Here is a 12,070-nt window from a genome sequence, read left to right on the forward strand (position 1 = left end):
TATAGATATGCTTGAACAATTGCTTCCTTATATATTCCTATCTATAGTTTAAAAAAAATTGTTATGTACAGTGTTCTGCCTGCATGTATCCCTGCACACCGGAAGAGGGCACCAGATTTCATTACAGATGGTTGTGAGCCACCATGTGGTTGCTGGGAATTGAACTCAGGACCTCTGGAAGAGCAGTAAGTGCTCTTAACCTCCAAGTCAACTCTCCAGCACCCTATCCATGCTGTTTGCTGGTTTATTTTGATAAACTAGGAACCTCATCTTTAAAGTTCAGTGTAGTCAAAATAAGAAACTCTTGTGTGTTCATTTCCCAGTATTGCTGTGATAGATTACAGAAGTTAAAGTAACATAAATGCAGTTTCTCCCAGCTCTAGGCACCTGATGTGCAAAATGGGTTGTGAGAGGTGGCTGTAATATTTCTTGAGGTTTCAGCGGAGAAACCATGTGTTCTCCAGCTTCTAAAGGCTGCGTTCCTTGTCCTTCACACCTCATTCTGACCTCAGTTTCCCCTTTATATCTCCTTTGAAGCTAATTCTCCTGCCTCCCCTTTGCCCTTAAACACCTTGATGGCTATATTGGGCACAGCTGGATAATTTGACATCATTTCTCCATCTCAAGAGTTTAGCTTAATCATATCTACAAAGTCCCCTTTGCCGTGAAAAATAACATAAAAGGTTCCAGGAATTCAACGCAGGCATCTTTTGGGTTGCATTATTCTGCCTGCCACAGTATGGGAGAAATTGGGTGTAAATATCGGCATTATCACCCACGCACCCATCTACCTCTGAATGTGTGTTGAATCCCTACTTACTATATTCTGAACAAAAGCTAAGAAATACATCACCTGGCTCTGTGGCCTTGCCTGGTTATATAACCTACTTGCAGAACTACAGGAATTACTGCATGGCTCACAGGAAATGCTGCATGTAAAGTGTCTGCAGGCACCCCTTCCACTTGAGAATTCGGGAATATGTGACTAAATGTAAGGAAAACACTGGAGGAAGAGAAACATCCTCTTAGAGGCTGCTGACGTGAAGGGACTGGTAGACATTTTGGAAGGCAATGTAATAAAGGTAATGAAAACTCAGATAAATGCTTCCTTTTATCCCATTAATCATCCACTTCCAGGAATGTACCTCGAGGGTCTGGTTGAACTTCTCTACAATGCAGCTAGTGAAACGCTATATATTTAATGCTTGTGGAGAGGAGTGGGAGCCCACCGAATGTTCTCAAATAATAATTAGATAAACAAACATATGCATCCACATTACAGAAAACTCCACCACATAAAGGGCTTTAAAAGATTATTACATCAGAGATTTGTGAAATATTAATTGTCACATTAATTAATGACAGATTCGGGGGTCTACCACTGAGCTATATCCCAGCACTCTATACTTTGTGTTGGAGGGTCCACATCTGTAACTCGGGCTGACTTTGAATTTGCTTCAGCATCTGGAATAGCGAGGATTACAGCCTCTGCCACCTGTATAATCCAAAACTCAGGTTTCAAATCCGGGTAATTTATTATTTCATATAGATAAAAATGTGTGTGTGTGTGTGTGTGTGTGTGTGCGTGCGCGCTTGCGCTTCATGATGTTAACCGAGGTCATTCCTGGGTAATGGAACAGTCGTATTTTGGCCTCACTTGTATTTCTTATGGACTAACAATAAAGGGGGGTGGGGGATTTTGAGAGACATCCTCCTAGATTTGCTTACCTAGCAGTTCTAGGCAGTTACAAACACGACCCAAGATGTCCCTCTAGTGGAAGGCGGAACGCGGCTGCAGCTGGCACCTGATTGTGACTTTGAGAAACAGCATATTCAAGATTTTTGCAAACAAGAAGCAGAAATGCGCACCCAGAATCAGCACCTCTTTCCCAGCGTGCGGTTTAGTCTCTACTTTTGTAATTATCTCCTTCAAAAATTTTGAATAAGCACAGTACTTTATGCATTTCTGCTTCTTGTTTGCTAACATTCTGAGCTGTCGATATTGGAGGGTTATGATAAATAGACTTCTCTGTTGGCATTTTGTTAGTTTATGTTCTGGGTCTAGAGAACCAAAACTCGAAGCCACCCGGTTACCGCCTGAACGGGACACCTTCCTGCGCACTAAGGCCTTCAAGGCTTTCAGCGCCTGTCGGCTAAGTTCGGCTGCCTCCAGCCCTCTGGCTCGGCTTCATTCGGGACACATTTGTCCCCGCCTCGATTCTTCGTCGGCTACAATTGGTTGGCTCTTCTCTTGGACTCGGCTCCCTTCGGCTACGTCCGGCCTACTCTCGTCTCAAACTGTTGCAGCGTTCTTTGTCCGGCGATCCTCCGGCCTCGGCGTTCATCCGCGGCGTTCGGCCAGCGCTCGGCTCGGCTCGGCTCGGCTCGGCTCGGCTCGGCTCGGCTCGGCTCGGCTCGGCTCGGCTCGGCTCGGCTCGGCTCTTTCCGTCCTCATCTGGCCGCGGCCCCGGAAGAGCTCCTATGGAGCGGGGCTTCCTGGCCGTACACAAGGCAATGGCGCCGCTGTTGGAGTATGAGAGGCAGCTGGTGCTGGAACTGCTCGACAGCGACGGGCTGGTGGTGTGCGCCCGCGGGCTAGGCGCCGACCGGCTCCTCTACCATTTTCTGCGGCTGCACTGTCACCCGGCCTGCCTGGTGCTGGTGCTCAACACGCAGCCGGCCGAGGAGGTGCGACTGCGAGATGGGTGGACCCGAGGGCGAGGGGACATCTGGGCCGCTACCCGCGCGGCGTGGGCGCGAAGCTGTGCGTTTGCAGGGGCCCCGAGCCAGCGCAGGTCTCAAACGGCACACGAAAGGGAATGAATGGAGGTCCCGGAGGGAGATTCAGGGCACCCACATAGTTCTAGGGCGCTGCGAAGGAGGGAAGGGAACCCCAGAAAGTCCAAGTGGCTGCCACGACTTGGGAGGGCATTGAGAGCCGGTCCTTGAAGGAGACCCAGGGCTCTGACACTGCGAGAGGACCCTGCAAAGGAGGGAACGCGTCCCCGGGAAGTCTTGGCTTTCTCGCTTGACAGGGAGGGCACTGAATAGAGCTCTTTGGGAGAGATACAGGGCCCACAGCTTGAGGACACTAAGAATGCGGCTCCCACACACTCTCTGACAGTGAAAAAGAGAGGAGACTAGGGTACACGTTGAGGTAGGGGAGTGGAATGGATTGCGCTGCAAAGGCGGGAAGCTGTCAGAATAATGCAGAATAAAGCTGTAGGAATAATGTGTGAGCTTGGAAGTAAAGTATTAAGGGTATCTCCGGGGACAGAAGAGTGGGGTCCCTAAAAGGACAATGGAAAGTAGACCTTAATGCTGCACAAAAGAAGGACTAGGGAAATAACGTTAGGAAGAGAAGAGACTGGAAGCTAAGGGTATTGGGAGACGTTAATCCAGGTTAGGGAGAATAGGTAGGTGATCCTGAGGACAGTGGAATGCGGCACACCTTGCTGGGAAATGTTAAGAGATGGGAACTTAGCCTAGCATGATAAATCTGGTGATCCTCTAGATAGAGTGGCCAAGAAGAAAGTGTCAGCTGAGAAGAGGCGCTGTTGGACTCCCTGGGTATCGCCAGTGCTTGGCATGGGACTTCATGCAATGCAAGATGCCCAGGAAAGTGGCATTGAACTGAGAGCCTATCAACCATGGGACCTGTGGAAATTCTGAAATCTCTCTAGGATGTGTCAATACTGCTGTAACTAATAATGCAGCACTAACAGTCTCAAGCATTGTCTGCAGAGAGGAATCCCCTACCTCACAGAGTATGTTGGCTGAAAAACCTGGCTTTAGTGGCAAGTAGTTTCTAGGTAGTAGAACACCTTTAACCCAAGTTTTTAAAAGGTTCTGTTTGGGGTTTGGTGTTGAATGCAAATAATGACTGAAACACAATTATTTTGTAGTGTGAACTCCAAAGCACAACTAAACTAATCTTAGTTAAAGTAACCCAATAGGCGGATGGGTATAAAGGAATAACTTAGTTTGTATATTCACTGTGATGGTCCCGAATCTGAGAATGGAGACGTCATTTGAAATCTCTGCAGCCTATTTTAAAAGTGTCCTGCCCTGTATTAAACAGCTCACTAATGAGTTTAATCTTATTTAGGAATACTTTATCAATCAGTTGAAGATAGAAGGAGTTGAACACCTCCCTCGACGCGTGACAAATGAAATCACAAGTAACAGTCGTTATGAAGTGTACACACAAGGTGGTATTATATTCGCAACAAGTCGAATACTTGTGGTTGATTTCTTGACTGACAGAATACCTTCAGATTTAATAACTGGTAAGAATTTGAAATCTTCCTTATATACAAAGTGAGCATTTCTATTTGTGTCTATCTCCTCTGCTAAATGCTAAACTGGTTCTTATTATTCAGCATTGTAGTTAAACTGTTGGCATAATACCTGACACATTGTAGATATTCAGTCAATATTTATGACATAAATAAGTATGGCTACATGTCACTTAATGGTCACAGGTTCTCAGGCTGTATGATTTAGTTATTGTATGAAGACCTTAGAGCTTACATACAAGAACCTGCATGGATGATGGCCTAGAGAGGTGGGTCAGAGGTTAAGGTTGCACACTGCTCTTGCAGAAGACAGTAGCTCAGTTCCCAGCACCCTTATCAGTGGCTCACAACTGACCCATAACTCCAGCTCCAGGGGATCTGAGAGTACTGCACTCAACATGCACACTCCCCCCTCTCCCATCATACATGCACAAACATTCATGCATAATTTTTAAATAAAAATAAATTTTTAAAATTCCTAAATGTTACAACTCAGTTAGATGTTGACCTCTCGATGCAATCAAGAGACATAGTAAACATGAGCTTTTGGGCCTGATGCTGCCATTGACACAGCACAGTGTTTTATGGCTGATTTGTTTATATAACTAGAAGGGGACCTCCAAAATAAGGAAGAAAAGCACAGTATAGTAAACTAACCAGACGATCACTTGCTATATTACTGAGTTTTATGTATACTGCACATAACTGCGCATGCTATATGCTTATGTGACTAGTGGCACAGTGGTGTGTTTGTTATAGATGTTCTTACTTATTATGTTTAGGGATGTTTTGCCTGTACCACATGCATGTCTGGTACCTGCAGAGGTCAGAAGAGATTATTAGATTCCTGGAACTGGAGTTACAGATGGTTGTGAGCCACCATGTGGGTTCTGGGAATGAAACCTGGATCCTCTGGAAGAATAAGTGCTCTTAACCACTGAGCCCTCTCCAGCCACAGTCTTTGTATCGGCATACAAACCCATAAAGAGTCATGATCTGACAGAGGTGTACCTACTGAAACGTGGGTATTTGTCAGCTCTGTTTTAACTTTTAGTTGAAGCATCACTATTCATTGTGTGACTTTGTGTAAGATGTGGCCCCTTGTTTCCGAATCTTACTTTCACTAATATTGTAGTTGACAAGCATTTGCCTTTTGGGAATAGCCAGACTTGGTGTGTTTATCAATACTCTTCATAGATCTCTAAATGAATTTGCTCTCCTTCCTTTTCTGATGATTTAAATTAAACTACATAGTTATTAATGCTTTTGAGGGGAAGGGTAGGAGATCATTTTGGCTAGGAGTGGTATAGAAGCAATAAATTTCATTATTTTGAAATTGTCTCTTCAGAAACTGCTGCTTCCCTAAAGCTAATCTCAGAGCCCCGCCACTCTGCCATTAATCTACCCCGTGCCTCTCTACCCAGAGCACTCAGACACTACATTGCACTTGCCTGTTTATGTCTGGCTCACCTGTAAGATAAACTTTACCCCAGGAAGCATTTGTTCACCTGGCTGAATAGCCAGTTCAGGTTGCTAACACACGCTGGCTGGCTGATGTTGCCTTGTGTATGCACCGTGCTCAACAATGTCGGGAGGGCAGAAAACTGAGATTCACAAGCACACTTCCTACTGTATCCACCCGATCTTCCTGAATTTAGAAGCACCCCGAGGAACTTGGGGATGAGTGAGTAAAGGGCTGGTGAGGTTCCCGGAGCTACGGAAGGAGGTTTTGTCATTCTTTTCTAGCGTTTTCACTGTCTTAGACAGTGGCTTGAGCCTTGCAGCCAGACACACCTGACTTTGAGTGCCAATACCCACTCACAAACAAGGCCCTTAATTTTCCTGAACTTCATTTTTCTCATTTCTATTTTTTTTCAGATTTTTTTTATTGAAAATAGATTCTTCTCTCATACAATACATCCCAAATCCCAACCACAGTTTCCCCTCCCTCTACTCCTTCCAGCTCCCCCCACCTCCCCTCTCCCCCCAGACCCACTCCCCCTCCATTTCCTCTTCAGAAAAGAGCAGGCCTCTAAGAGATGACAGCCAAACATGACAAAACAAGGTATGTTGTGGTAGCGCCTGCACTACCGCCACCCATTCACCATGTCCAAGTGAGGGGCTATGGATTAAAAAATGCCGAATGCCGTTTATTGAAGGAGGGAGGAAACCTTAAATACAGGCTTACAGCACAATGGAGGATCCCCCGAGGGCAGAAGTTCGCTACCCAATGTTCTACATTCTTGCATCTAAGCTGTTTACACCAAATGCAGGATACACAAACAAAAAACCTCCAGTGAGCGTTCAGGAAGAAGGAAACCAGGAAACTGGCAGGGAATCAGCATAGGGAGGACATCTGGTCAAGGTCGGCAAGCAGGCAACAGTTTATTCAATAAAGGCCAGGGCCATACAGGTCCTCCCTTTTTACTAAAACATGAGCTTCTGACTTAGGTTGCATGGGACGTCAGCAGGTCACCTTACCCATCATGGAGACACCTGCCCAGGCCACACAAGTGCTCTGTCTTAGGTTGATGACCGCCCCCCAGGCATTACCCATCTCTGAATACTTATTATCATACAGACTCAACCACGTGAGCTGTAGAGTTAACTGCTGTCAAAGATCTCAAAGTGGCGCTGGGCTTGCAATCTGTGCAACACTGAAAAGACCAACCAACAGAAGTCCTAACCCACCCATAGCCAGGAGGCTAAAGGCAACTGAGCCATTCCCTTACTTAACGAGCCTTACTGCAAATTGGAGTCCTCGTAAGATGGTATCCCAAAGGCAAGTGGAACTTGAGTTTTTAAATTTATAACTATCAAAGCCAATCGAAATGTATATAACTATTGAATTAAATTTATCATGCCCAATAGAATGAAAGATTAACTAACTGTGGTAGCTACTTTTGCTGCCAGGGTCTCCATTGTGCTAGCTGTAGTAACTAATTATGGAAATAGCAATCCCAGAAACAGTAGCAGCGGTGGCCACCACCGCTATAACGGCAACAGCGATGTCAGATCCTCTTCTGGAGTGTGTGAGCATCATCTGTGTCTAACTGCCACGGTCCACTGGCATGGACACAGCTCCAGGAACACGAACCACCAAGGCCCATTTTTCTTGATCCCAGCACGACTTAGGCTGGCAGCTCTGCAAAAGAACAACTAAGAACCATAAAGAAAAACAGACAGCAAATAAGGAGCAGAACTAATGGTCTCATAATGGCTACATTCAGGCTCACAAATTTTAAGGTATCTTCAAAGGAGGCTAGATGAATTTCAGGAGGCCAATAAAAGTTGCACAGAGCCACTCCTGAAAAGGTAGGTACTACATCAGCTTGAAGAGGATTGTGAAAATCAAAAGGCTTAGCTGGCATGCTATTGTTAACAAATGAAGGTCAGTGACCTTCAGAGTTATCCTTAATCTCCAAGGTGTCTGGGTGACACATTCTCAAACATACTTGAAAGAGCAGTTACCATACATTACCTTCTGAAGAATCCAACCGCATGGCTACAGTTCCTAGGCTTACGTTAATGCTTGCCAAGGCTGGCCGTATTGGGCTCTCAATCCCCATTGGCATCAGAAGGGGAGAGTTTTTCATGAAGAACCAATAGGTCTCTGCCATGTTGAGCTTCAGCAGTAGCCACAGGGCACACAGCACTTAGGAACCCAAAGAGGAACCTCATTGTCCTGCGAAAAGACACAAACAGATCCCTGGGCCCACACCAACACCGGATCAGGTCCCCTCCAAGTGCCAGTAGAAAGATCCTTCCATCGCACCAGAGGACGATTTGCAACAGGAGCCCTCCAGTGCTTATTTGCATCGGATACTCCAGCAGAATAAGACAATAAGACAAGGCAATAGCCCTCACATCAAGGCTGGACAAGGCAACCCAAGAGTACAAAAAGAGTCCCAAGAGCAGGCAAAAGAGTCAGAGATGCACCCACTCCCACTGTTAGGAGTTGCACAAAAACACCAAGCTATCAGCCATAACATACACACAGAGGACCTGGTGCAGACCCACGCAGGCCCGTGTTTGCAGCTTCAGTGTCTGTGAGCCCATGTGAGCCCTGCTCAGTTGATTCAGTGAGCCATGTTCTCCTGTGTCCTCCGTCCCCTCTGGCTCCTATGGTCTTTCCTCCCTCTTCTCTGTGGGATTCCCCAGTCTCTAGGAGGGGGACCCTATGGAGACCTCCAATTTAGATTCTCCCCATAATGCTGTGGTCTGCATCTGCTCCCACCTGCTGCCAGAGGAAGCCTCTCTGATGGCAACTGGACAAGGCGATCTATGAGTTTAGTAGAATATCATTAGGAATCATTTCACTGATTTTATTTATTTATTTTTTTAAAACCATTGGTGTTTGGTTCTACTGCAAGTCTCTGGACTATCCAGTCTCCAGTTTCCAGCCATCTAAGCAGGATAGGTCTCAAGTTAAACCAGACATTGATGGCCACTCCCACAAGTTCTGCACCACCATTGCCTCAGCACATCTTGCATGCAGGACAGATTTAGGTCAAGGTTTTTGGTCCTGGATTGGTGTCCAGGTTTCTCCTTCCATAGCCTGCAAAGTACCTTCTCAGGTCAAAGAGACTAGAATATAGGAGTGAAGGATCCATGCAGACACCAGCTTGACCTCTCTACGTTCAGTGGGCTGAGTGGAAGTTGTCCTCAGCAATGAGACCCTGCTGTCAGTTTTCAGAGGGTTTTCTTCTGTCCTAGCAGCCATCTGAGTAATTCTTTTGTTGTCATTTTTTTTTTTTTTGAGACAGGACTTCTCTATGTAACAGCTCTGAATGCCCTAGAACTTGCTCTGTGGACCACACTGGCCTCAAACTCACAAAGATCCACCTCCCTCCATCTTCCTGGCATTAAAGACGTGTGCCGCCACCACTTGGCTCAGTCTGGGTTGTTTAGGGATCTCCACAGGACATCTTCAGCCAATATCTCAACTGAATGTAATCCAGTCCCACCACTGGAAGCCTTGCCTGTCTACAAAAGATGGCCAGTTCAGACTCCGTATCCTCCATTCCTAGGAGTCCTCACTAGGGTCACCCTTAGACATTCCAGGAAGTTTCCATTGCACTAGGTTTCCATTTCCACCCCAAAAGCCCCCTACTCCAGCTGTGGAGCCCCCTTCACCCCACCTGTGCCTCCTCCTGACCCCTCTGCTCCCGTCCTCACCCACCCTCAGTCCACCCACAGAATCTATCTATTTCCCTTTCCCAGGGAGATCCATGCCCCACCCCCAGCCCTCCTCTTTACCTAACCTCTCTGGGTCTATGGATTGTAGCTTCATTATTTGCTTAACAGATAATATTCACTTATAAGTGAATACATACCATATTTGTCTTTCTGGGTCTGGGTTACCTAACCCAGGATAATTCTTTTTAGTTGGATCCTTGCCTGAAATTTTCATGATGTTATTTTGTTTTTTTAACTGATGAGTAATACTCCATTGTGTAAATGGAAAAAACCATTTTCTTTCCATTCTTCAGTTGAGGGACATCTCAGTTTCCAGTTTCTGGCTATTATGAATAAATCCACAATGAACATTGTTGAGTATGTGTCCTTGTGGTAGGATGGAGCATCCTTTGGGTGTATACCCAAAAGTGGTATAGCTGGGTCCTGAGATAGATCGAGTTCCAACTTTCTGAGGAACCGGCATATTGATTTCCATAGTGGCTGTGCTCCCATAGTTTGCACTCCCACCAGCATTGGAGGAGCGTCCCCCTCTCCAGATGAGCTGTCACTTGTTTTTGGATCTTAGCCATTCTAACAGGTGTAAGATGGAATCTTAAAGTAGTTTTGATTTGCATTTCCTTGATGGCTAAAAATGTTGAACATTTCTTTAAGTGTTTCTCAGTCATTTGAGATTCCTCTGTTAAGAATTCTCTGTTTAGATCTGTACCCCATTTTTAATTGGATTGGTTTTTTTTTTAAATATCTAGTTTCCTGAGTTCTTTATATATTTTGGATATTAGCCATATATCAGATGTGGAGTTGGTAAAAGTCTTTTTCCATTCTGTAGGCCATTTCTTTGATTGGCAATGTCCTTTGCCTTGCAGAAGCTTTTCAGTTTCATGAGGTCCCATTTATTAATTGTTGATCTTAGTGCTTGTGCTATTGGTGTTCTATTCTGGAAGTTGTCTCCAGTACCAGTGTGTTCAAGGCTATTCCTCACTTTCTCTTCTGTCATGTTCAGTGTAACTGGTTTTATGTTGAGGTCTATTAAAGACTTGGACTTGAGTTTTGTGCAGAGTGATAAATGTAGATCTATTGGCATTCTTCTGCATACAGCCATCCAGTTTGACGAGTACCATTTGTTGAGGGTGCTGTCTTTTTTTCTAGTGTATATTTCTGGCATCTTTATCATACAAGCAGACAAGACACCCATACACTGTGTGTGTGTGTGTGTGTGTGTGTGTGTGTGTGTGTGTGTGTATTTAATTAAAAAACAGTGCCTCTTAGAATTAAACCCTAATAAACTGCACCAATAGTCGTCCTTTGTAGCTGGAGATATCCGTACATCCAAAGCTTACTTTATGTGTGTAAATATGGATTTTAAGTTGCTAACATGAAAACATTGTCTAGAAACTACCACTAGATGTCAGTATTACACCAATGTCAGTGGCCCTCACTAGGCCTGCACAGTCTGAATCCCACCCTCTCCCAGCTCACCCTACAGGTGAGTTCTTGACTGAAACTTCCAAAGTCAAGGCCATTCTGGTCCATGCTGTCCTGTCTCCTGAGAGGCTCCCATAGCACTCTACACACACACTGTGCACTGATGATGCTGGTTTACAAGGACCCCCAGTGGCTTCACTCAGCAGGAAGCGCATGGTAGAGCCTGTCAACCCTCCTTCTGGATGACCCCTGCCCTTTTTTTAATCTTAAAATAATCCCTACATTAAATGAAAACACACAGAACCCCCTGAACACAACTGCAGGAGCAAGCCTTGATTGCACGATGAGCCTTTGGGGATACTTCATGTCCAAATCATAGCATCAGTGGCCCAGGGTGGCCCAGCCTCAGAAAGCTTACCTAAATCCTGTTCTCAAAGCCTGTGCCTGGAGTTAGGGTTAGCTTTCTCCTTTCTTCTGACTTCCAAAACAATGACAACCTCTTAGGGCACACTGTCATAATTTAAGGCTCACTTATAGTTCAGAAGACCAGTTTTATTATTTTCAATTTTATGTGCTATTTCTATTGCATGTGGTATGCACATGTATATGTGTGTAGTTGTGTCACCTGTGTACTTACATGGACCAGAGAAGGATATTGAGCATCCTGCTCTATCTGTACCTTACGCCCTTGGGGCAGGGTCTCTCACTGAACTTGGAGGCAGGTTGGCAGCAAGCAAGCCCCAGTGATCCTCCTGTCTGTCTCCTATGGCTCTGGAGCTACCGGTGTGCACAGGGTGGCCATGCCAGCTCCCTGTGTAATGTTTCAACACAGGCTAACTACATGTGGCCCGTGGAATCCTTGAGAAAACCATCTACTTAGTTTAGAATATTTTCTGAGCAGTAAATGAGTATGCCATGTGCACCAGTATGATTGGAAGTTCTTTGTCCATAACCTCGTAAATGAATTTTCACTCACTTGCGTGTTGATTAGGGAGAGTAAATTTTACTGCCAGCCACCTTATCCAGAATTTCAAAATAAAGTAATAGGATCTGCAGTGAGTTATTGAGTGACAAGAAGGGCACATGGATCACTGTATCATTTTCAGGACCCAGTGAGTGAGGAGAGCAGGCCCCCAACAAGTGCATGTATG

The 12,070-nt window shown here is 45.4% G+C and overlaps 1 protein-coding gene across 2 annotated transcripts in view; it reads left to right on the plus strand.

The window, feature by feature from the left end:
• Positions 1 to 2,422: 2,422 nt before the first annotated feature.
• Ercc4 (ERCC excision repair 4, endonuclease catalytic subunit) overlaps positions 2,423 to 12,070 on the plus strand; it is a 35,065-nt gene continuing 25,417 nt past the window's right edge. Inside the window, exons 1-2 of one of the 2 annotated variants that reach the window (XM_052759551.1) lie at positions 2,423 to 2,688; positions 4,109 to 4,289. In XM_052759551.1, coding sequence (XP_052615511.1) covers positions 2,482 to 2,688; positions 4,109 to 4,289 — 388 coding nt within the window. In that variant the 5' untranslated portion in view covers positions 2,423 to 2,481. Of the gene's footprint in view, positions 2,689 to 4,108; positions 4,290 to 12,070 lie in introns of those variants that run through there. The other variant, XM_052759552.1, reaches the window with a different exon arrangement.

Source organism: Peromyscus californicus, unplaced genomic scaffold, assembly GCF_007827085.1.
Source record: "Peromyscus californicus insignis strain IS unplaced genomic scaffold, ASM782708v3 Scaffold_3__1_contigs__length_106647218, whole genome shotgun sequence".
Taxonomy (NCBI): Eukaryota; Metazoa; Chordata; class Mammalia; order Rodentia; family Cricetidae; genus Peromyscus; species Peromyscus californicus.